This window comes from Elephantulus edwardii, unplaced genomic scaffold (assembly GCF_000299155.1).
Source record: "Elephantulus edwardii isolate Elephantulus edwardi_28Jun2011 unplaced genomic scaffold, EleEdw1.0 scaffold00178, whole genome shotgun sequence".
In the NCBI taxonomy this organism is placed as follows: Eukaryota; Metazoa; Chordata; class Mammalia; order Macroscelidea; family Macroscelididae; genus Elephantulus; species Elephantulus edwardii.
The window spans coordinates 6,104,425-6,126,764 of NW_006399928.1; the positions used below are offsets into that span (position 1 = coordinate 6,104,425).

The 22,340-nt window shown below is 39.0% G+C and overlaps 1 protein-coding gene across 4 annotated transcripts in view; it reads right to left on the reverse strand.

The window, feature by feature from the left end:
• PHKA1 (phosphorylase kinase, alpha 1 (muscle)) overlaps positions 1–22,340 on the reverse strand; it is a 742,463-nt gene that overhangs the window by 710,672 nt on the left and 9,451 nt on the right. For 2 of the 4 annotated variants that reach the window (XM_006895993.1, XM_006895991.1), the window contains exons 3-4: positions 4,436–4,530; positions 3,617–3,775 (exon numbers count right to left, since the gene is read on the reverse strand). In XM_006895993.1, coding sequence (XP_006896055.1) covers positions 3,617–3,775; positions 4,436–4,513 — 237 coding nt within the window. In that variant the 5' untranslated portion in view covers positions 4,514–4,530. Of the gene's footprint in view, positions 1–3,616; positions 3,776–4,435; positions 4,531–22,340 lie in introns of those variants that run through there. The other 2 variants (XM_006895992.1, XM_006895990.1) reach the window with 1 other exon arrangement.

Here is a 22,340-nt window from a genome sequence, read left to right on the forward strand (position 1 = left end):
GGTTCTTGCTTCATAGTAATGAGTTTGAGATATAAAGAAATACTGGTAGCAAGATATATCAATGTGTGTGCCTATTTATTTTTTAGGACCATAATTTGGTATCCATGTTACTAAGATAAAAGAAAACAAAACTGAAGAAGTAAAATGGAGGCAGTAAGAATAAATATCTCATGTGTGTACCTATTTATTTTTTTATTAATATAATTCTATACCCATGCTACTAAGAGAAAATACAAAAGAATTTCTTAAAAAAGTGTTTAATTTGTTCTCAGTCTAGGATGTGACAATCCCTTAAATCCTTTTCCTTTGCATCTAAAATTCTCTTTCATTTTCTGATATTGTTTCTCACAGAAGGGACTCCAAGGTAAGAGTTAGAATGAATGGTAGAAAAGAATAACAATCAGTGTTTTGAACAAAACACACAGTGGTTGGAGGGAAATGTAAATTACTTTATGGATTTAATTAACTATACATCAGTGGTTATCAACCCTATCTGCATTTTAGAATCACTCAGGTAATAAAAATATACTGACGCCCCCAGACTCTATTTCCAGAAACTAGTATATGGTAGAGTCCAGTAAGGGTATTTTTTTAAAGGGTATTTCTTAAAAGCATCTCCAATGACGTTAGTGTATGGTCAGTTAAGAACCATTCATTTAGACTACAGATTAGCAAACTACAGGTCACTGGACAAATCCAGGCTACCACCTGGTTTTGTAAAGAAGGTTTTATTGGAACACAATCATACTGATTCATTTATGTTTTGTCTCTGGCTACTTTTGCATGACTAGTACACAGCCAAATCATTACAGTAGAGGCCACATAGCAAAAAAGCTGGAAAATATTTACTCTCTGTACCACTACAAAAGGGAGCACAGAATGACAAAGCAAAATGTTACAATGAAATGTGCGAGGAGCTGGAGTAGGAAAATCAAAAGACCTGAACTTGTTCAGCATTTCTTAAGCTCAAGGAACTAAAGAACAAATTCAAATCTCGAGTTGCTATAATCAAGGATGCTTTTAGGCAGAATATTAAATGATCCAGGAAGTATTAAAAGAAGATGGAAGGAATATACTGAGTCATTGTATCAAAAGGAATTGGCAGATACATAAGAATTTAATGAAATAACATTTGAGCAAGAGCCTATGGTAATGAAGGAAGAAGTTCAAGCTGCTTTGAAGGAAATAGCAAAAATTAAGGCCCCAGGAATAGATAGTATACCAATTGATGTATTTCAGCTAACAGATGCTACCCTGGATGTACTCACCAAGTTGTGCCAAGAAATCTGGAGAACAACCACTTGGCCAACTGACTGGAAGAGATCTATATTTGTTTGCATCCCAAAGAACGGTGACCCAACAGAGTGTGGAAACTACAGAACAATCTCATTGATTTCACATGCAAGCAAGGCATTGGAACATGTGAATCATCACACATTTTAGATAACACTGGCAATTTCGGAATATTTAAATGCACTCATGTAAGCCCTCGATATAGACCAAGATTCAGTCACTAAAACAGACAAAGGGATATGTTGTTGTTGTTGTTGTTTTTGTTGTTATGTGCCATTGTGTCGCTTGCAACTCATCATGTAAGTTCATAAAAATTTGAAAATTCCCACAGATATGTTTCTCTTTTGTTTGTTTTTTTCTTTGAAATGTTTCTTTTTTTTTTAAAGATACTACCTGTTGCCATATAGAGAGCTCTGGTAAGAAGTTTCAATGCCAACTCAAAGGTATGTAGGTTCTACTCCATCAGCAATTTCTTGGGAGAAAGATGGGTAATCTCCTTTTGTGTGATTACTGCCTCTGAAAATCTGATAGGAAGTCAGCAATGGATTGGATCCCACTTGACAGTACACAACAACAACAAAATTATCATAATATTTTTGAGACATTTCAAATTTATTTATTGAGATGTTATGAAAGATATTTTCATAAAAATTATTTAAAGGTAAATAGAAATTCTATAATTTATCATTCTCCCCCAATAAATTCCTTCTACCAGGACCACATAAGGAAAAATATCAACAGGGAAAGAACAAATTTCTGCTGAGAATATTGGAGGATGAAAATAGATCAAATTGTACCAGGGGGGACATTCCAGTTACACGGATATTGATTTCTAGAAAAATAAACCTGCCAAATAAAAAAACTAAAATGAAAATAGCAAAATAATAATAGTAAGCTGAAGGATGATTTTTAATGCCCCTCTATGCTTTCCAAAAGGAAGTAGAATTGATGCCTTCGAGCTGTAGTGCTAGAGAAGAGCACTGAACACCCTACAGATGGACAAGAGAATGAACAGATATGTCTTGGAGAGGGTACAGTTGGAATGCTCTTTGGAGGCAATAATGATGAGCCTTCTCACATATTTTGGGCATGTTGCCAGGAGGCAACATTCCTTGAAGAAGGACACAATGTTAGGAAGGGTGGAGGGTTGATGAAGGAGAGGAAGACCTTTGACCAGGTGTGTGTGGTGACTGCTGCAATGGGCTCTTGTGTGTCAGGAAGTGTGAGGATGGCAAAGGATAGAACAGGGTTTAGATCTTTTTTCATAGGGTTACTATGAGTAGTACTCAACTAGAGATCACCTGACAACAACAACAACAACAATATATACATCCTTTCTATAACTTAGAAGTCATAAAATATTGATCTATACTTCCTAAACTAGAGGGGGAAATCCTTTCATTTTTTTAGGGAAAGTATAGAATAAATATCTGTCAATATTGGCTTGAAGAAATAACAAATAGTGGCTGTTGCAGAAGACTGATGTACATAAACTCTTTCTCATTAATGGAAAAAAATTCAGTTGACCACACACTTCCTCAACATTAAAAATGTCAGGTAGCCCAGAATACTGTGTAGTTATTCAAGAAATTGCAGTATTTTGTATATATAAATAGTTCTATAAATGATGCTTTTTATATTGAGAAATAATTTAAATGTTAGTTTAAAGGCAAGATGGCTTTAAATTTTTTTTAAAAATCAATGAATAAATTATCTTTCTTTTGTCTGATTCAGAATGTCTACTGATTTGTGTAAGTTAGCCCAATACAAATCTCATAAATTATCCACAAAAAGAAAGTCGAATGGTAGATACCTGTCCCAAAACATTCTTCTTAGTGAGAACTATGCACAAGACTGCAAAATACATTTACTTAGAAAGAGAATGATACATTTCAGGAAAGATGTCAAGGTGAGATTTTCCATTGTAACTGAAAAAAGATTACCTTCTTCCCCAAATGAGTAAATTTCTAGTTTCTACTACAAAGAGCGAAAGAAAAATTACTAGGATGCAGCAAAGTTTTTTTTGGTATGTAATTCCAAGAAGGTTAAGAGAAAAGGAAAACAGGACAAAATACAGTTCTCTTACTTACAGTGGACTAGGAAGAACTGGTGTTCTGTGGGTAAATTGTTACACTGCCAACCCTAAAGTAGGTGGTTTTAATCTCTCAGCTGCTCCACAAAAAAAATACAGGCAATCTGTCCACAGCATATAACAAAAACGCGCTTCTTTATAGCTCCTGTTCTCCTTCCTGGACCTCACTGCCCTGCTCAACTCTACCCTACTTCCACCCACAGCTTCAGATGTTGTACTTTTATTGAGTACCTGCTCCAGTTCATAGGCCTTTGCTTTGTCCTCGTCCCGATCTGCATTCTTCCGATAAGCCAGACCCAAACCCCACACAGCCAAAATGCTATACACATTATCACGGACCCAGGCATCTTTTTGATCATAGCTGGCTGGAAGCAAGCCAGTCACTGGATTCTGCAAAAGTGGGAAGAAAAGAGACAGATAATTATGAGGTGTTAAACTATGGATCGAGGTGGACTCTGTGGAATGGTTTATTTAGGGACTTTTGATCTTCCACTTCCGCACTTCACCGTTTATTATCTCTTCTTATAACCAAATATGTTATTTGAAAGATTAAAGTGTTAGCTGAAGCATTACCAATCTCAAATATGGGTAATATTAAAAGAAAGATGGTGTTAAAACTTTCCAATTAAAAATAATGGGCTACAAACCAAAAATCAGAAGTAAAAGATTAAACAAAATCTAAGTAACAGTATATACAAGATGCCCCAGATCTTCACAATAATATAGTTGTAAAGTGGCTGAATGTTCCTTTACCTATATTCTCTGGGATCAGGCAGAAAGATTAAGCCCAAAAAGGAGGGAAGAAAACATTAAATAAGCTTTAACCCCCTTCCAAAATAAGCTCCAAGAACCGAGGTGTGGCGAGTGAAGTGGTGAGGGGAGTGGGCTTAAAAGCTTGGAGTCTGGATACTAGTGTTTGGTTCTGATTCTGTTCCTGAAACGGCCAACAGGGCAGGAGAACCTACTACTAACAACACTTGGAGATTCACTCAGGTTCACCACCCAGACCAACACACTACACAATCTTTGGTATTGTATCCCTTAACTTACTTGGTGGCACAAAATGGTCTGATGCACCAGTCTACCATAGACATCCAGTCGGACCCCCGAGTTACTCCGGCTCCTCATTGTGCTTCGTTTCTAATCTCTTCACAGAAGGTCCAGGTGCTGCCAGTATTCTCAATCTCTAGGGAACAAGACTCCAAGGCAGCTCCACCTTTGTTATGGGAAGCCCAAGAGACCAGTCCAGAGCAGGATGGCCCTGCTTTGTGCTCTTAGCTCTTGTGACACTCGGAGTCCAGGACACACCAGGGCTAACTCAAGTCACCACTGCCTAAGCCTCATATTAGTGCTCCTGTTGCTCCTCTCTAACACCTTTATGCCAGTCTGAACCTCTTTGTGTGGCTCTTGCACCCTCCTCTCAACTCGTCTAGACTGCAGCCAGTATAGTCTCTTAATTCTTCTTGACTCGAAGCCAGGAACCTGCTGGGTGCTATCAGCTTTCAGGCCAAAGTGCCACCACCTCTTCAGGAGATAAAAGAGCAGCAGGTGGGGGCATGCACCTCCAGGCAGCTGCGCTCTGTGCCCCAGTCAACTCCAAGTCCTACTCCCAGTACTTCCACTCTCACTTGGGCTGAAATGTATCACCATTAGCAAGTAGTGTGCTTTCAGAGAATTCTTTTCAAAACAGTTTAGATAATTATAGCCATTTTCCACACTTGCTATGTAAACTGGATATTAAGGAATCAGTGGGTTTTTTTTTTCTTTCTGCATTACTAGTTTTAGAAACCTAAGGTAATTTCAAAACCAAAGAAAAGACACATTTGCATTCAATATCTAAAGAATTTAATCTCCGGGATCTTAATATATTTCATATTTTTGAATAAACAATCAGATTAAACTCTTCACACTGATCTAAACTAAACAAAAACATCTTCCAAGGGTACTTTATTTCTTAGAATCTGGCAAATCAGGCAGACTTGGGAAAGGAAAAGCAATGGTTTGCTTTAAAGAGAGTGCTCCAGGCAGGAAATTTGAATCAGAGGGAGCAGTGCCTGAGTGCCAGTTTGGCAGAGCAAATGGAGGAGATTATGTAACATGTTTTGGAAGGCTCCCTCATGCGCAATTAGGTCACAAGACTAACCTACAACAGCAAATACTCAAGCTGAAAATAAAAGAGGAAAGGAGGCTGGGAAAGAAATCTGTAGATAATAATGATAGTGCTAAGCTTGCAATCACTTTGGCATCTTGACTTCAGTGCTTTTGCCTCCTCTACTTACTCGTCCTCCTCCTGCCTCATACTCTGACATATCCAAACCTTTCCTGGCTCAGTTTAAGAACTACCTTTTCCTTGGGTAAGAGAATTAGACTGATTGACCTTCCAACTGAAGTTTTCCAACACTGAGGAACTGGAGCTATGGTAGCTTAGTGGTAAGTAATTGTGCTACGAACCCAAAGTCACACAGTTCAAATCCATTAGGTCCATAACACATAAGTAACATTACATGATCATGATTGGGCAAAGGTACAGACATTCTATACAGTTTCTTACAGGATGGTCCCAGAACTGCAAACATGACTAGTTTTTGCAATAACTTAGCTCTGGTGGCCTAATTGTAAAAAGCTACAGTGCAATCCCAAAGGCATAGGATTCAAATCCACCAAGTGTTCAATGGGAGAAAGATGAATAATCTCCTCCCTTGTGATTAACTGTTTCTGAAAACTGGCTACAGGGTCAGCTATGGGTCAGTTCTGACTCCACAGCACTCAACAACGATTCTTCCTTAAGGGAGCTCTGGTGACCTAATGGGTAAGAAGTGGCTGCCAACTCAAAGGCAAGCAATTTGAATACTCCAGCTGCTCCATGAGATAAAGATCCTCCCATGATATTTACATATTCTTAAAACTGGAAGGTCAGCTATAAGTTGGATCTGACTCAATGGCAAAGAGTTGTTTTTATTTCTATTCAATCATGTCTACTTTTGGAGGTCCTTCTTGAAGATTTATCAGGATGTTGGCAGATAAGAAGTAGAATGTTGTTGTTAGGTTCCATTAAGTTACCTATAACTCATACTGACCCTGTAGACAATAGATCTGAACCTTACTGTATCCTGTGCCATCTCTAATATGCTTGAGTCCGTTGTTACAGTCACTGTGTCACTCCATCTTGCTGAAGGTCTTGCTTTCTTTCTCTGACCCTCCACTTTCCCCAGAAGTGGCTTTCTCCAAGGAGTGGCCTCTACTGACTACATGGTTAAAACATGTGAGAAGATGTTCTTCTACCTCTCCAGTTCTCTTTTTGTTTCTTGTAATAATGTTTTCTAATTTTCTTTGAACAGATCCTTTGTCATTCTGGTTAGGTTTACTTCTAAGTATTTAATCTTGTGATTAGCTATTGTGAAAGGTATTGTTTTTCTCAGCTCCACTTCTGTATTCTCTTTGTCACTGTAGAGAAATCCAATTGATTATTTATGTTGATCATGTATCCTCCCACTTTGCTGAATTAGTCAACTATATCCAGTAGTAGTTTTCTTGCTGGGTCTTTAGGGTTTTCTAAGTACACTATCATATCATCTACATATAGAGATAATTTTACCTCCTCTTTGCCAATTTGGGTACCTATTATTTCCTTCTCTTGCCTTATTGGTATAGCTAAGACTTCCAATAAAATATTGTATAGGGGAGGTGATAGTGGGCATTTTTGCCTAGTTCCTGTTCTCAAGGGAAATGCCTTTAAACTCTCTCCAGTGAGAACAAAGTTGGCTCTAAGGTTTGCATATATACTTTTTACTATGTTGAAGAAATCCCTCTCTAATCCTATTTTCTTGAGTGTTTTAATCAGGAAATGGTGTTGAATTTTGTCAAAGGCCTTTTCTGCATCAATGATACAATCATGTGGTTCTTGTTCTTTGCTTTGTTAATGTGATGGATTACATTGATTGTTTTTCTTATGTTGAACCATCCTGTATCCCTGTCATGAATCCCACTTGGTCATGGTGAATTTTTTTTTTTTAATGTATCATTGGATTCTATTGGCCAGGATTTTATTCAGGAGTTTTGCATCTATGTTCATGAGAGATATTGGCCTGTAGTTTTCTATTTTGGCGATGTCTTTACCTGGCTTTGGTATCAAGGATATGTTTGCTTCAAAGAATGAGTTTGGGAGAATTCCATCTTTTTCTATTTTCTGAAATAGTTTATGTAGAATTGGTGACAGTTCTTCTTTGAATGTTTGGTAAAATTCACTTGTAAAGACATCTGGTTCAGGATTTTTTTTGGCTAGAAGTTGTTTCATTACCTTTTCAATTTCTTCTTTTGCAATGGGTCTATTCAGGGGTTCAATTTCACTTGGCATTAGGTTAAGTAGGTTTTGAATTTCTAAGTAGTTGTCCATTTCCCCTAGGTTTTCATATTTGTTTGAGTATAATTTTTCATAATATCCCAATGTTAACCTTTTTATTTTAGTTGGTTCTGTTGTGATGTTGCCCTTTTCATCTCTTATTTGGATTATTTGTGTTTCTTCTTCTTTTCCTTAGTTTTTCTAGTGGTTTGTCAATTTTATTGAACTTTTCAAAGAACCAACTCCTAGTTTTGTTGATGGCTTCAATTATTTTTCAATTTTCTATTTAATTTATTTCTGTTCTAATTTTTATAATTTCAGGTTTTTTAGAGGGTGTCTGGTTTTTCTGATATTCTTTTTCAATTTCTTGGAGATGTTGGGTTAGAGAGTCAATGGTCATTTTTTCCTGCGTTTTGATGTTTGCTTAATGCTATAAATTGACTTCTGATTATTGCTTTGGCTGTTTCCCAGAGGTTTTGGTAAGTGGTGTTTTCATTGTCATTTGTTTCAAGAAACTTTTTTATTTCATTTTTTATTTCTTCTAGTACACACTCATGTTCAAGCAAGGTGTTGTTCAGCTTCCAAATGTATGTTTTTTTTCCTCCTTTACCCTCTTGTTATTCATATCTAATTTTGTAGCATTGTGGTCTAAGAAAATGCTTTGTATTATTTCTATGTTTTTAAATTTATTGATGCTTGCCTTGTGGCCTAAAATGTGATCTATTCTGGAGAATTTTCCATGCACACTGGAGAAGAAGGTAGATATACTGTGTTTTGGGGGGTGCATTAACTTATTAATATCTATGAGGTCGAGTTGGTTTATTATGTGGTTTAATTCTTGAGCATCTTTGTTGAGTCTGTTTCTGGTAGTTCTATATTTTCTTGAGAGTGGTGTATTGAAGTCTCCAAGTACTATAGTAGTGCTGTCTATTTCCTTTTTCAGTTTTGTTAATGTTTGTTTGATATATATTGCACGTCTTTCATTTGGTGCACAGATATTTATTATTGTTATGTCCTCTTGTTCTGTTGACCCTTTAAGCATTATGTAGTGACCTTCCTTGTCTGTTGTGATGGTTTATGCATTGAAATTTATTTTATTGGAGATTAATATCATTACTCCTGCTGTTTTCTGGTTTCCATTTTCTTGGTATATTTTTTCCCCATCCTTTTCTTTTTAGTCTTTCTTTATCTTAATTTTTCAGGTGTGTCTCTTCTAGACAGCATATTGATGGATTTTGGGTTTTTTCATCCAATCTGCTCCTCTTCTTCTCTTCAGTGGTGCATTCAAACCATTCACATGCTGTGTGATTATTGAAAGGCAGGGTTTTATTGCTATCATTTTGCTGAGTTCTTTTTGGTGTTATTGCTAGTTACTTTGGTCCATCCTGTAAAACGGTAGCTCTGTAAGGACATCTATCAGTGTTTTCTGTAATGCAGGTCTTGTTTTTACACACTCTCATAGGTTCTGTTTTTCTAGGAATATCTTGATCTCTCCTTCATATTTGATGGATAATTTTACTGAGTATAGTATTCTTGGTTGACAGTTGTGTTCTTTGAGTGTTTGATATATGTCCTTCCACTCTCTTCTTGCTCGCATGGTTTCGGCTGAAAAATCAGCACTTAATCTTATCTGCTCTCCCTCATAGGTTACTTTCTGTTTCTCCCTTGCTGCTTTCAGAATTCTCTCCTTATCTTTGGTTATGGCAAATTTAACTATGCTATGCCTTGGTGTTTTTCTTTTGGGGTCTATCCTATATGGTGTTCGCTCAACTTCTTAAATATATATTCTCTCATTCTTAATTATGCCTGGGAAGTTTCCCTCTACAACTTTTTTGGTGCCTTTACTTGCTTTACTTGCTTCTTCCTGTTCTGGGATTCCAGTGATGTGGATGCTATTTCTCTTGATGCTGTTCTACATTATTCTTAGGTTTTCTTCTTTTTCCTTCCTTTTTCATTCTGCATTTTGCTCTAGCAGATCAGTGGTGATAATTCTATCTTCTATTTCACTGGTTCTCTGTTACATCTCTTCAACTCTGCTCATGTGTCTCTCCATCATGTTGACAGCATCTGAAACAGTGGACCTCATATTTTGGATCTTGTTTTCTTCTTTTTCCAGCACCACTATGCCGCATTTGTTTTATCTGCATTGTTCTGGATTGGTGTGTGTGTGTGTGTGTGTGTGTGTGTGTGTGTGTGTGTTTCTTTTTTGTTTTCGTTTTTGGTTGTTTTGGTTTTTTTTTTTGTTTTTGTTTTGTTTTTAGCTCCTCCTGATTTTTGCTTGCAGTATTTTGTAATTCTTCAAGTTTGCCTTTCTTTTTTTTGTTGTCGATGTTTTTTGTGTTTTTTAATTTTTTTTAATAATTCTAATGAGCATTTACAGAGATTTTGGATTTCCATTCATTCATTGCTGTACTATTCTCCCCGCCCATCCCTCCCTCCCCTCCCAGTTCGCTCCTCTCTTTCAAAAGTAAAAGAAACACTCCTACCCTGGTACACAATCCCCCTGCACCCCTCCCACCACCCCAAGTACATTCCACTATGCAACCTTAATTGTGGACTCTTGTTATAACCATAAGACCCTATCATGCATCGCTTTTAAATTATTCACTCCCTCATCTGTTTCAGTGCAGTATACACAATTTATCCAGTTTTTCTCAGTCTTACCCCAACCCTGATATCAGTCCCATTTTACAACAGTGGCACCATGCAATATTTGTCCTTTTGCATCTGAGATATTTCACTCAGCATAATGTCCTCCAGACTCACCCATTTTTAATATTGAATGAGTTCCTTGTCTTTCAATGCAGCGTAGTATTCCATTGTGTGAAGATACCACAGCTTCTCTATCCATTCGTTGTTTTTTGTTTGTTTGTTTGCTTGTTTTTTTTTTGGGTTTTTTTACAGAGAAGCCATTTAATTGTTAAGGAAAAGAAATCCATCCTAACGAAGTAGAAATCGGTTTCAATATCGTTTATAGAGAATATACTCTAGAAACTAGAGGCATTCTGGTGAGATTTTACTAGAAAAGTCCCAGACGGTTTGGCTGAGATTAACATCTAATGAGGATGAAGCCTTGTCTGTGGGGAATTTTAGGTGATTCCTGAAGAACTATATTACCCTGTGCATAAATCAAATTGTTTTCACAATTGTTATAAAATTTCATATAGTAAAAGTGTTTTTCAATGAGTACTTTAGTTTCACAGCAAGAGTAGCATAACATACCTAAACAAAGAAGAGATCCTTTATGCAAGAACTCTTTGATATAAAATTCATACAATTAAAACTGATTACATGTAGGGCTTTCTACAATAACACGGTGGCAAGCATAGCCCCAAGAATCATTATCTAGAAAGTATCATTATCTAGAAGACTTATGTCTCCTCTATTTTTACTTTCTTAGTTTTCTTGATCAGTTCTGCTGATGCAATTTCTTAACAAAACTGGTTAAAAAAAAAAGTTGTAATCAATGAACACAGAGCTCTGGCAATGACTTCCTTTCCACTACCACAAAGTTGTCTTTGGCAGTTGGTCTCTAGCCGGGCCACTGTTCTGCTGCTCACCAAAGCCACTGCAGAGAATGCTCCACACACCTGACTAAACTTGCCTTCATAAAAATGTCCCAACACAGAATAAAACCCTCATAATTCACAGTCTGACAGCTCCTTCTCAAACGGTCCACTCCCCATGGGCCTAAGAAATGAAATTGAACACCCATAGCCCATTCTCCTTCCCAAAATACTTTGTTAATACCTAACAAGTCTCTCCATCTTTTTTTATTTTCTTTTTAAAAATTTATTTCTTTTTCATTTCAATGAACATGTACAGAGATTTTGGAATTCCATGCATTCATTGTTGCACCCTTCTCCCTGCCCACCTCCTTCCCCCCCCCCAGTTTGCTCCTCTCCTTGAAAAGCAAAAGAAAAACTCCCTCATTGGTACACAATGCCCCCGCACATCCCCCAATCACACCCCCAAACCCAAATATAATCCACTCTGCAAACCTCATTCCGTACTCTTACGATAAACATAATGCCCTAAAATATAATACTTTTAAACTATTCTCTCCCCCATAGACTTCAATGCCGTAAACACATTTCATCCAGTTTTTCTCAGTCTTACCCCACCCCGATGTCAGCCTCATTCTACAATAGTGGCACCATATAGCATTTGTCCCTTTGTGACTGAGATACCTCACTCAGCATAATGTCCTCCAGGGTCACCCATTTTGAATAATATTGCATGAGTTCCTTGTTTTTCAATGCAGCGTAGTATTCCATTGTGTGAATATACCAGAGCTTCTCTATCCATTCGTTTGTTGATGGGCACCTGGGTTGTTTCCAACTCCTTGCTATTATGAACAGAGCCACAATAAACATGGGTGTGCATATATCTGCTTGGATGTCAGTTATGGTCTCTTTGGGATATATTCCCAGTAGTGGAATTGCTGGGTCAAATGGTATCTCTACTTGCAACTTTTTGAGAAAGCGCCATACAGCCTTCCACAGTGGTTGCACCATTTTACACTCCCACCAACAGAGAATAAGGGTTCCAGTTTCAATCATTGTTGTTTTAAATTCTCTGTCATAAAATTCCATCAGACTTTCTGGCTTCAGGAAATTCATTGATAATGGATTGCCTTTGGGGGGTGACATCTTGCTTTGCACTTGTGTAGTGAGTGTGTGTGCTTGCTTTCTTCAAGATATTGATGTGTTCTTGATCTGAAGACAATGTTTTAGAAATCAGTTGGGCAGCTACCCCACTTGTGTTTTTCTCTGAACTTCTGACTCAAGGGAAAGTTCAATTCAGAACCTTTGAGAGCAGCCTCTTGTAGGTACGTCAGATCAAGGTGCTCCATATTAAACGCAAGCTGATTGACTGGACGTGTAGATACAGGGGTGGAGCAGAATGTGGGTGGAGCAAGCAAGGGGTGTGGGGAGACCACAGGGGCAGGTCAACCACTAGTGGGACTTCACTCAGACCTCAGCTGTCCCACTGTGCTCACAAGTGGGGTCCCTACTCAAATTCCAGCTGTCCTTCTCCCACTCAGTAGCTTTCACTCAGTGGTCCCTGCCCAGCGGCCCTTAACCAGGTGCCCTAGCATAGTGTCCCCTGCTCCAGCAAGACCCAAGAAGACTTAGTCAAATTCCCATCGACCCACTTGCCTCTGGCTGCTCTTTGGTAGACACAAAAGTTCAGACAAATTCCCACTGGCCTACTCATTCTTTGGTGCTCTCCCAGGCAGTGAATGGTGCTCAAGAAAACTCAGATGAATTCCCAATGGCCCGCCCATTTCTGGTCAGTCAGCATAGCCCAAGAGAACTCATCCAAATTCCCACCAGTGGGCTCACTCTTGGGTGCTCTCCCAGGCAATTGGCGGTGCCCAAGAAAACCCCATCAAATTCCTACCAGCCCACCAGATCATGGGAAGTCAGTGAGGGCACAAGAAAACTCAGTTAAATTCCAACAGACCCACTCACTCTTAGTGAGGCTTAAGAGAACTCAGTTAATTTCCTGCTAACCTTCTTTCTCCTGATGATGGATCCAACAGCAGCTTGGCTGGTGGTCTCCGGCTTTGGTTGGGTCTGCCGCGCTGCCCGCAGCACAATCTCTATGTTCCTGTCGCTCCAAAACTAATCATTCCAACAAACGTTCTGATTCAAATTCCTACTGTCCACGTTGTGCCATGTCGGTCGGGTTTTGTGTGGCATGAAGGTCTCTCTAGTGGTCCTTCTGTATGCAGTTTGCTGTTCCTCTAGCTCTTCACACCGCACTCTCTACCACCGCCATCTTGGAATCCCCTCTTGAATATTTTTGTATTTTTTTTTTAATATTTGGAAAATTTTCTTCCAGTTGATCTGCGAAGATTTTCTTGGTGTTGGTTTTGGTTTTAAACTCTTCATGTCTGGAATTCCAAACACATAGAAGTTATTCATCTTCATAATGTCCCACATAATTTTCATGTTTCCTTCCTTTTCCTTTCTTATATTTCCTCTAGTACATTGATGTTGTGGTCTTTGTCTTTGATCTCAGTGAATCAATTCTGTACTTTTGTCTTTTCTGTATTATCAATTTCTGGAATTTTGTTTTTAATATTCTGTATTTCAATTTCCTGTTTTTATATGGCTACTGATTCTTCACTGTTTTTCTCTATTTGGTCTTTAAAATTATTCTACAGTTTTGTTTATGTTTACATTGATTTTATTTGTGGTTTCCTCCAATTTATTCTCATACTTTTCCTCAATCCTGTAAAGACACTCAGCCAGTATTATTCTAAGTTCCTTACCAGGATTTTCCAACAGTATTTTCCCCCCTGAAAGACTTGCTGGATCAATATTTTGATCACTTTTTTTATGACATCTTGTCCTATATTTTTGTGGAGTTTGAAGTTATTCTTTGACTCCAATAAATTATGTTACAGTTGTCTTTATAGTCTTTCAACTTTTGTTTTCTAATGAGTATGGTAGAAGATGGGAGTGCTTGTGTATTTTACTGTTTGTTGTGTGAATGCAGCTATTGAGTATATATTGATGTATAGGTTCAGTATAGATTAACAACTGTTGAGTATAGCTGGTTATGATTAAAAAATAAAGAAAAAACCAGGAAAAAGAAAACCAAAGTCCTTTCAGTGAGTTCCAGCTTAGCACCAGTCAATCTTTTTTCCAAGTACTGTGTCACTCCTGGGTTAATCAACTGGAGCAGAAGCTGATCTTTACTTTTTTTTTTCAATGGGTGAAGCTGCAAAAGATGTGTTTAAGGTTGGGCTGTATGGGTACTCTTGCTGTCTGCTGCCTTGGTGAGACTTAGAAAAGAAGAAGAAGAAGGAAGAATGAAGAAGGAAGGAGGAAGAGGGGGGATAAAGGAGAAGAAAGAGAGGGAGTGGAAAAGAGAGAAGGAAAGAAAGAAAAAACATAACAATAAACATCTTCAAAACAAACAAACAAAAACCAAAAAAGTAAAATAGAAATAAAGCAGGCATGGCCTGTAACACTTGGACTAACATGAATATAATAGGAAGGAAATGTGGTAAGTAAAAGGATAAGAGGAAGGAAAGGCAAAAAAATATTGGAGAGAGAGGTATAGGGGAAAAGATTTAGGTCAGGAACAAAAATATAAAAAAGATGAGGAGGGGAAATTAAGGGGATGGGGACTTGATGATGCTAGGTGCTGTGGCTGGTTAGATGTTTGGTCTAGAAGGTGTGCCTAGTTAGAATGGAGATTCTGCTTGTTCCAGAAGTGGTTGCAGGTACCAAAGAAAGTGTTGTGTGCTTACAGCTCTTCTTGTTCAGTGGATACCAATGGCTTGAGCCCTTGACCTTGAATGGAGTGTGTGCCTAGAGAAGTTGTCCAGCTTTACAGTGTTTCCCAGTCAGGTCGAGTACCCAATTAAGTTGGCCCCTTCTTCTGTTTTAATGAGGTAGCCTTCGTGTGGTTTCCATATTGTATATCTGATCTATCTGGGATCCAGATCATAGTTAAGATGACATCCCATCCAAGGGAGTGCTTCCATACCTCTCCACTATGTAACACATTCCCATGGATAAAGCTAAGTGCTTTGGACAAGCCCTAAGCACTGTTCTTTCCAAAACATCTGAAGATTGTGCTGAGGAGTTCTCTAGCCCAAGTGTAGGTGTGTTCTGTCCTGTCTGGGACAGACTAGACAGTCTCCTTTCTAAGCAGACACAACCCAGCAGACCTACAAGAATGATTTACTTCCATATGCTTCTCCTGCTAGAATAAAAATGGTGTCAGCATATCTTCAGGAGGATCTGGGCAAATTTTCTAACCTGTTGACTGAAAATAATTTTGCTGAGCTCTGAGGTTATAAGACAGTAAAAATGATCATACCTACTTATTTGTTTTTTTCCCTAGTGTCAGTGTACTGCCATTGTCTTGTTGCTGCATTACCAGGTACCTGTAAGATGCCCGAAAGCTACCTGTAGAAGAGATCAAATTAGGTATATTTATTCATCTTTGTATTATGATTTTTTCCTCTCCTGTTAACATAAGCTCATTGTACTCTAAGCTTCCTATTCCCTCCCTTTTATTTATTGTCATTTTGATCTCATATAGAAGACCCTTTAAAAGAGTACAATTCTCAAGACAAACATCCTTTGCTAAAAGTGCTGAATTATTGTTTGGTTTAAGGATTTCTGGTGGTATACTGCATTATGAGCCCACCAATTGATCTATAGGAAAAAGATTGGTAGTCTCATTCCATAAAAATTTACAGCCTCACAAATCCAAATAGAGGAGCCGTTCTGGAAGAGTGAGTAAGGCCACCAGATGTGCAGGCAACAGAGGAGGAAGATGAGACTCAGCCTCAAAGGTCTTCTGCAGCCAAGTCCTGAGCATGGTGAATGAAGACGTTGTCAACACCATAATATGGGCTCAAAGAACATGCTGGACTGCTTTGAGAAGACCAACAGAGATGCTGCTGAACTTGAACGATCTGTCAAGTGTCCAGCTACAGCAGATGAATGAGTGCTTTCTGTAGTACACAAGGATTTTGGTTGAGATTAAAAGAAACCTGGACTGCATCTTCTGCAGGATCAGAACCATGAAAAGATGATCCGGCAGCACCCAGAAGCCTTCAGCCACATCCCAGATTTGTCCCTGCTGGAGAATGAAGATGAAGACCCTGTCCTGCCCAGCACCATGACCACCATCACTACTTTGGACCAAAATATGGACTACAGTGACACGAGCCCCGATCCCATCTAGCTTCCACTCAGCCCTGTCTTTGAGGACTTTTCCTAGGCCTGTCCCGGCTCCTCTGCTAGTAATGGTCTTGGCCCCATAGATGATGAGGAAAAGATCCAGTCCTACTCTGGATTCCCAAGGGTCCCACTGGTCATCTAGGTGTCCCTCCTGAGGGCCAGTTTCCAGGCTTGTGACATGCCAAGGAGTTTCTTTCATCCATCCCTTCCTCCTGAGAACATCTATCTTCTGCAGATGTCTCCTCCAGCTTTTGGGTATGCTTGGCCTAGCTGAAGTCCTCAGGTTGGGCCAGAGATTTCCTGAGGCTGAGGGTTGTCTCAACAATACTGAAAGGTTCTCAGGAACTGGAGTTAGACCACCCCCTCCCAGTACCACATTGCCAGGCCTTCCTGGAGGCAGAGAATCTCTGTCTGTCCCATTTCCACTAACTCTGAAATATTTGTTTCTTCCTCTGGCAAGAGTACAAGTACTTTCTCCAGTTGGTATCTTGGGGGCTCAGATACAGGTAGAAGGCTTGAGATGGAGACTGGCCACATTTGAGGACCATTCATTGCCCAAGCAGAATCTCCCAGAGGACTCGGAGGCTTTTGTAGGCAAGCTGAGTCCTTTTGGAAAATACAGTTTTGTGGAATATTTTTGTACTCAATGTTTACAGAAGGAATTGAGAAGTTACCATAAATAGATCCCATTACTAGAAAGGGGGTGAAGGGGAACCCACAAACCTAATGTATGGTTTTCATGAGTCAGAACTAACTCAATAGTAGTAGGTTTGGATTCTTTGCATTATTTCTGTGTTCAAAAATTACTTCAGAAAACATCTTTGGTTTACACTTGATCTTAGCCAAAAGGCCGAGAAGCTATAACATCTTTGGTTTAAAATGTAAAGACTATCTCAGAAAACTTTTTTTTCCTTTTATTATTTTTGTGTGAGTGTACCGTCAAATCAGATCTGACTGGTAAAGGAGGAGATTGTTCCTCCTTCCCCGGCAGAGCATCTGGTGGATTCGAACTGTGCGCCTCTAGGATTGTAGTTGCAGCTCCTTGCCACTAGGCCACCAGAGCTCCCCTTATCTCAGAAAACTTTTAAGTAATAGTTTAAGATGTTCACTTAGCCTCCACGGGTTCAACTGACTATAACTCATAATTGCACTCTGAAAAAACATCTAAACCTTGCCCTATCCTGCATCATCTCCATCAATCACTGTGTCACTCCATCTCCTTGAAGGTCTTTTTTCTTTACTGACCTTCTACCTTTTCCAGCATAATGTCTTTATCCAAGGACTGGCCTATCCTCACAACATATCCAAAGTATGTGAAATGAAGTTTTACAATGCCTTGCCTCTAAGGAGCACCCTAATTCCACCTCCTCTAAGCTATTTGTTTAGTTTTTGTCATTCCTTGAGATAATCAATATTTTTCTCCAACACCACAATTCAAAGGCATCTTTGAATTCTTTTGTCATCCTTATTCATTGTCCAACTTAAAGATCCACCAGAAACAACTGAAAACACTAAGGCTTGGATCAGGAACACCTTAGTCTTTAAACTGTAAAAAGTCCTTATTCTTTTTTTTTTTTAAGTACTTTTTCTGTGCTTTTTTTAAAATTAAATTTTATTAGTTTTAATGAACATTTACAGAGATTTTGGGTTTTCATTCATTCATTGTTGCACTGTTTTCTCTACCCTCCTCCCCAGTTCGTTCTTCTCCCCCCCACCAATGTCTGTTTTAATTGTCCAATTGCCACAGTGCTTGTCAAAGCCAGTTCTGCTTAATCTCCTTTGTCAGTGTGACCTTTGCCATTCCCTATCACTCCTCCCTGAGAGAAACTTCACCCTGATTCATAAGGAAAAGAGGATGGCGTATTCTCTTAGCTACTTCCTGCTGAAAAGAGACACTGTGGGTTTCAGGGTGAAGATCTTCTCTCACTACTCTAAAGGGCCCCTTTGGCAGTAGGAAACACATAGACTATTATGGAGATTGATTTTGGAATTTAGATGCACTGTTATCAATTGTGATTAGCCATACATGTTCATATCCTTGAAGATGCATCATGGAAGTGTTGCAGCCTAGAAGACACAAATTTAACTAACAAGTTAAAAGTACGAGTCAAAAATTAAAAAGCAATAATATTCCGAGTAGAGGTTCTAAAAGTGGCACAAATCAAGTTACAGAGGGAAGGTGGTTCTTACAATAAAAGGCCTATAGACTAGCACTTTGTCTATTATAGTGTAGAGGTTAGGAACCACAAGATGTAGAGGCTCAGCTATGTCATTTATGGTTCTTAAGTCCTGGAAAAAGTCCTTACTCTTTAGCACTTTGACGAGTTTCTTTACAGTATATTTTCCCAGTGCAATACATCTTTTGACTTCTTGATGGCTAACGTGGTGTTGATTATGGATCCAAGTTAAAAGAAATCCCTGACAACTTCAAACTTTTTTCCATCTATCATCATGCCGCCTATGGGTTGATGGCTGAGGATTTTGTTTTCCTGATGCAAAGATACAACCCATATTAAAATTAATAATCTTTGATTTTCTGTAATAAGTGTTTCATGTCTTCTTCACTCTCTGCAAGCAAGGTTGTTTTGTCTGCATAACGCAGATTGTCGATGAGTCATTGCGCTTCTGTGCTTTCTCTCTTTTGTCTCTAGAGTGGTGTGAGATAAGGGCTGCAAACTTACAGTTTGTATGTGGGGTGGAGGGAGGGTGGTGTCTCAAGTCAGCTTTCTCTCTTGCAGAAAGCTGAGAAAGTCTTGCCCCTGCTTGTGTCCCAAACTCACTTGTTCTGTTTGGCTCCTCCTACTATGTATATTAATAATTAATCCAAGTAAGATAAGACGAAGTCACTGACAATCTCAATTCTTTCTCTGTCAATCACGACGTTGCCTATTTATCTAGTGGTGAAGTGATTTGGTTTCTTGACATTGAAACATAATCCGTATTGAAGGCTGCAGTGTTTAATCTTCCTCAGGAAGTGCGTCAAGCTCTCCTCACTTTCAGCAAGCAAAATTGTGTCATTGACATAATGAAGGTGATTGATGACTCTTTTTCCAATCCTGCTGTCACCTTTTTCTTCATAGAATCCAGTTTTTCAAATAATTTTTTAAGCATAAAGTACACAAGAGCAACGGTGTCTCTCTGGAGACTAAGGTGCGCCTGATACAGGCCATAGTCTTTGCAATCAGTTGTTATGCATCAGAGAGTTGGACAATGACTAGGGAGGATAGAAGGAGAATTGATGCCTTTGAGCTATGGTGCTGGAGAAGAGTATTGAATGTACCCTGGACTGCCAAGAAAACAAACAGATTCATCCTGGAGAGGGTTAAATCGGGCTACTCCTTGGAAGCAAGGATTCTGGGGCTTCGTCTGACATACTTTGGACATGTTATAAGGAGAGACAAATCCTTGGAGAGGGACATCATGCTTGGGAGGGTGGAGGGACAGTGCAGGAGGGGAAGACCCTCTATGAGGTGGATTGATTCAGTGACTGGGGTAATCAGGATGGGTGTGCCAGAGCAATGTGATTGGCACAGGATAGAGCAGGGTTTAGGGCTGTTGTACATAGGGTTGCTATGAGTCGCAAACGACTCGACGGCACATAAGAACAACAACGACATATAGACTAAATATATACGGAGAAAGGATACAAACCTGACACATACCTTTCCTAATTTTAAACCATGCAGTGTTCCCTTGCTCTGTTCACACAATTGTCTCTTGATCTAGGTTTAGGTTTTGCACAAGCACAATTAAGTGTTCTGGAATTTCCAGTCTTCTCAGTGTTAACTGTAATTTGTTATGATCCCCACAGTGAAATGGTTTTGCATGAATAATTGAATGTAACTTGGTTTAGAATCAGCTTCTTACTTATCCAAAGGCCAAACATTGGGTACACCAAAGTCCTCCAAAATCAATATATACCACAAATTAATTACAGGCACAGACACAACATTAGCAAATGTGGGAAGGGGCAATATGCAAAGAATAGTTTCAAAAAGAAACCTCAAATTTTTTCTGAAGAATCAGAAAACATTGAAAGGGTAAAGAAGGAAGATAAACTAAAGAACAGACACCACTTCTTTAACATCAATTTGTACTTTAATTTTGCAACCCAAGATAATAAAATTTTATATTGAATGAGTGATCAATGACAGAAGCAGCAGTGAAAGCTTCAGAGAGAAAGACTTTGTTCAAATTGGCACAGCTATATATAGGGTGATTTCTTTCAGGAGTCACTCCAATATTCAAAGGGGGGGGGAAGGAATTCATTCCACAGACTATATAACAATACAAGATGCAAGAAACTTGCTTAGTTTGAAAGGAAATATCTACTATTATTCTTTTCTAGTAAAGCTTCCCTAAGAGGAATATTCTAAAACAAACAAACAAAAATCCTAGGTTTTTCAACTGTTGTTTCTCTTAGGTGCCATTGAGTCGAGTAAGAGTCATAGTAACCCTAAGAACAAAAGATCTGAACCCTGCTTTATCCTGTGTCATTCTCACATTTCCTGACACACAAGAATCCATTGTGGCAATCACCATGGCAATACACCTGGTTGAGGGTCTTCTCCTTTGCCAACTCTACATCCATCCTAGCATCATGTCCCTCTCCAAGGAATAGCACCACCTAGCAACATGCCGAAAGTGTGTGAGGTGAAGTCTTATCGTTCTTGTCTCCAAAGAACATTCTGGCTGCACCCTCTCCAAGACATTTATGTATGCTCTTTTGGCCATCCATTGGATGTGCAGTACTCTTTTCCAACACAGCTCAGAAGCATCAATTCTTCTGTCATCCTTATTCATTGTCCAGTTTTCAGATGCACAGCAAGTGTTCAGAAAGACTGAAATTAGACGCATCTTAGTCCTCAAACTGACATCATTGTGGTTGTTGTTGTTATGTGCCTTCAAGTCACTTGTGACCCATAGCCACCCTATATACAGCAGCTCAGAACCCTGCCCTGTCCTCAGCCAGTCTCACTAATTCCGACCCACCAACTGCTATTGTCCCAGTTACTGTATCAATAGATTTCATCCAAGGTCTTCATCTCCTGCTCTGTCTCTCCATCCTTTCAAGCATGATGTCCTTCTCCAAGAACTGATCTCTCCTGATAATGTACACAGTGTATGGGAGACAGAGCTTCAAAATCCTAGCTTCCAAGGAGAAACTTCATTTCACCCTCTCCAAGACAGACCTATTTGTTTTCTTGGCAGTCCATGGTATGTTCAAGACTCTTCTCCAGCACCAAAATTTGAAGGCATCAATTCTTCTGTCATCTTTAGTCATTGCCCAGCTCTCTGATGCATAGCAAGTAATTGCAAAGACCATGGCCTGGTTTAGGCACACCTTATTATCTAGACTTAGTTGGTTTTCAGTACTATGGAGAGGTCCCTGACAGCAGATTTTCCCAGTGCAATCCGTCTTTTGATTTCTTGACTGCTGATGCCAAGAGTGTTGATTGTGTAGCCGAGCAAGCCGTTAATTGATAACAACCTCATCTCTTCTCCATCTATCATGGTGCTGGCAATTGGCCTAGTGGTGAGAATCTTTGTCTTTTTTATGTTGATCTTCAATCCATATTGTAGACTGCAGTCCTTGATCTTCTGCAGCAAGCGCTTCAGGTCTTCTTTAGAGAAGTCCCTAACTATAGATTTTCCCCAGTGCAATGTGTCTCCTTCTTTCCTGATTGCTGATACCAAAGGTGTTAATTGTGGATGTAAGCATGATGAAGCTATTGACAGCTTTAGTCTCCTCTCCATCCATCATGATGTTGCTTATAGGTCCAGCGGCAAGAGGTTTATTTTGTTTTTGACATTGAGATGCAATGCATACCAAAGGCTGCATTCCTTGATCTTCAGCAACAAGTGCTTCAAGTTCTCCTCACTTTTAGCAAGCAAGGTT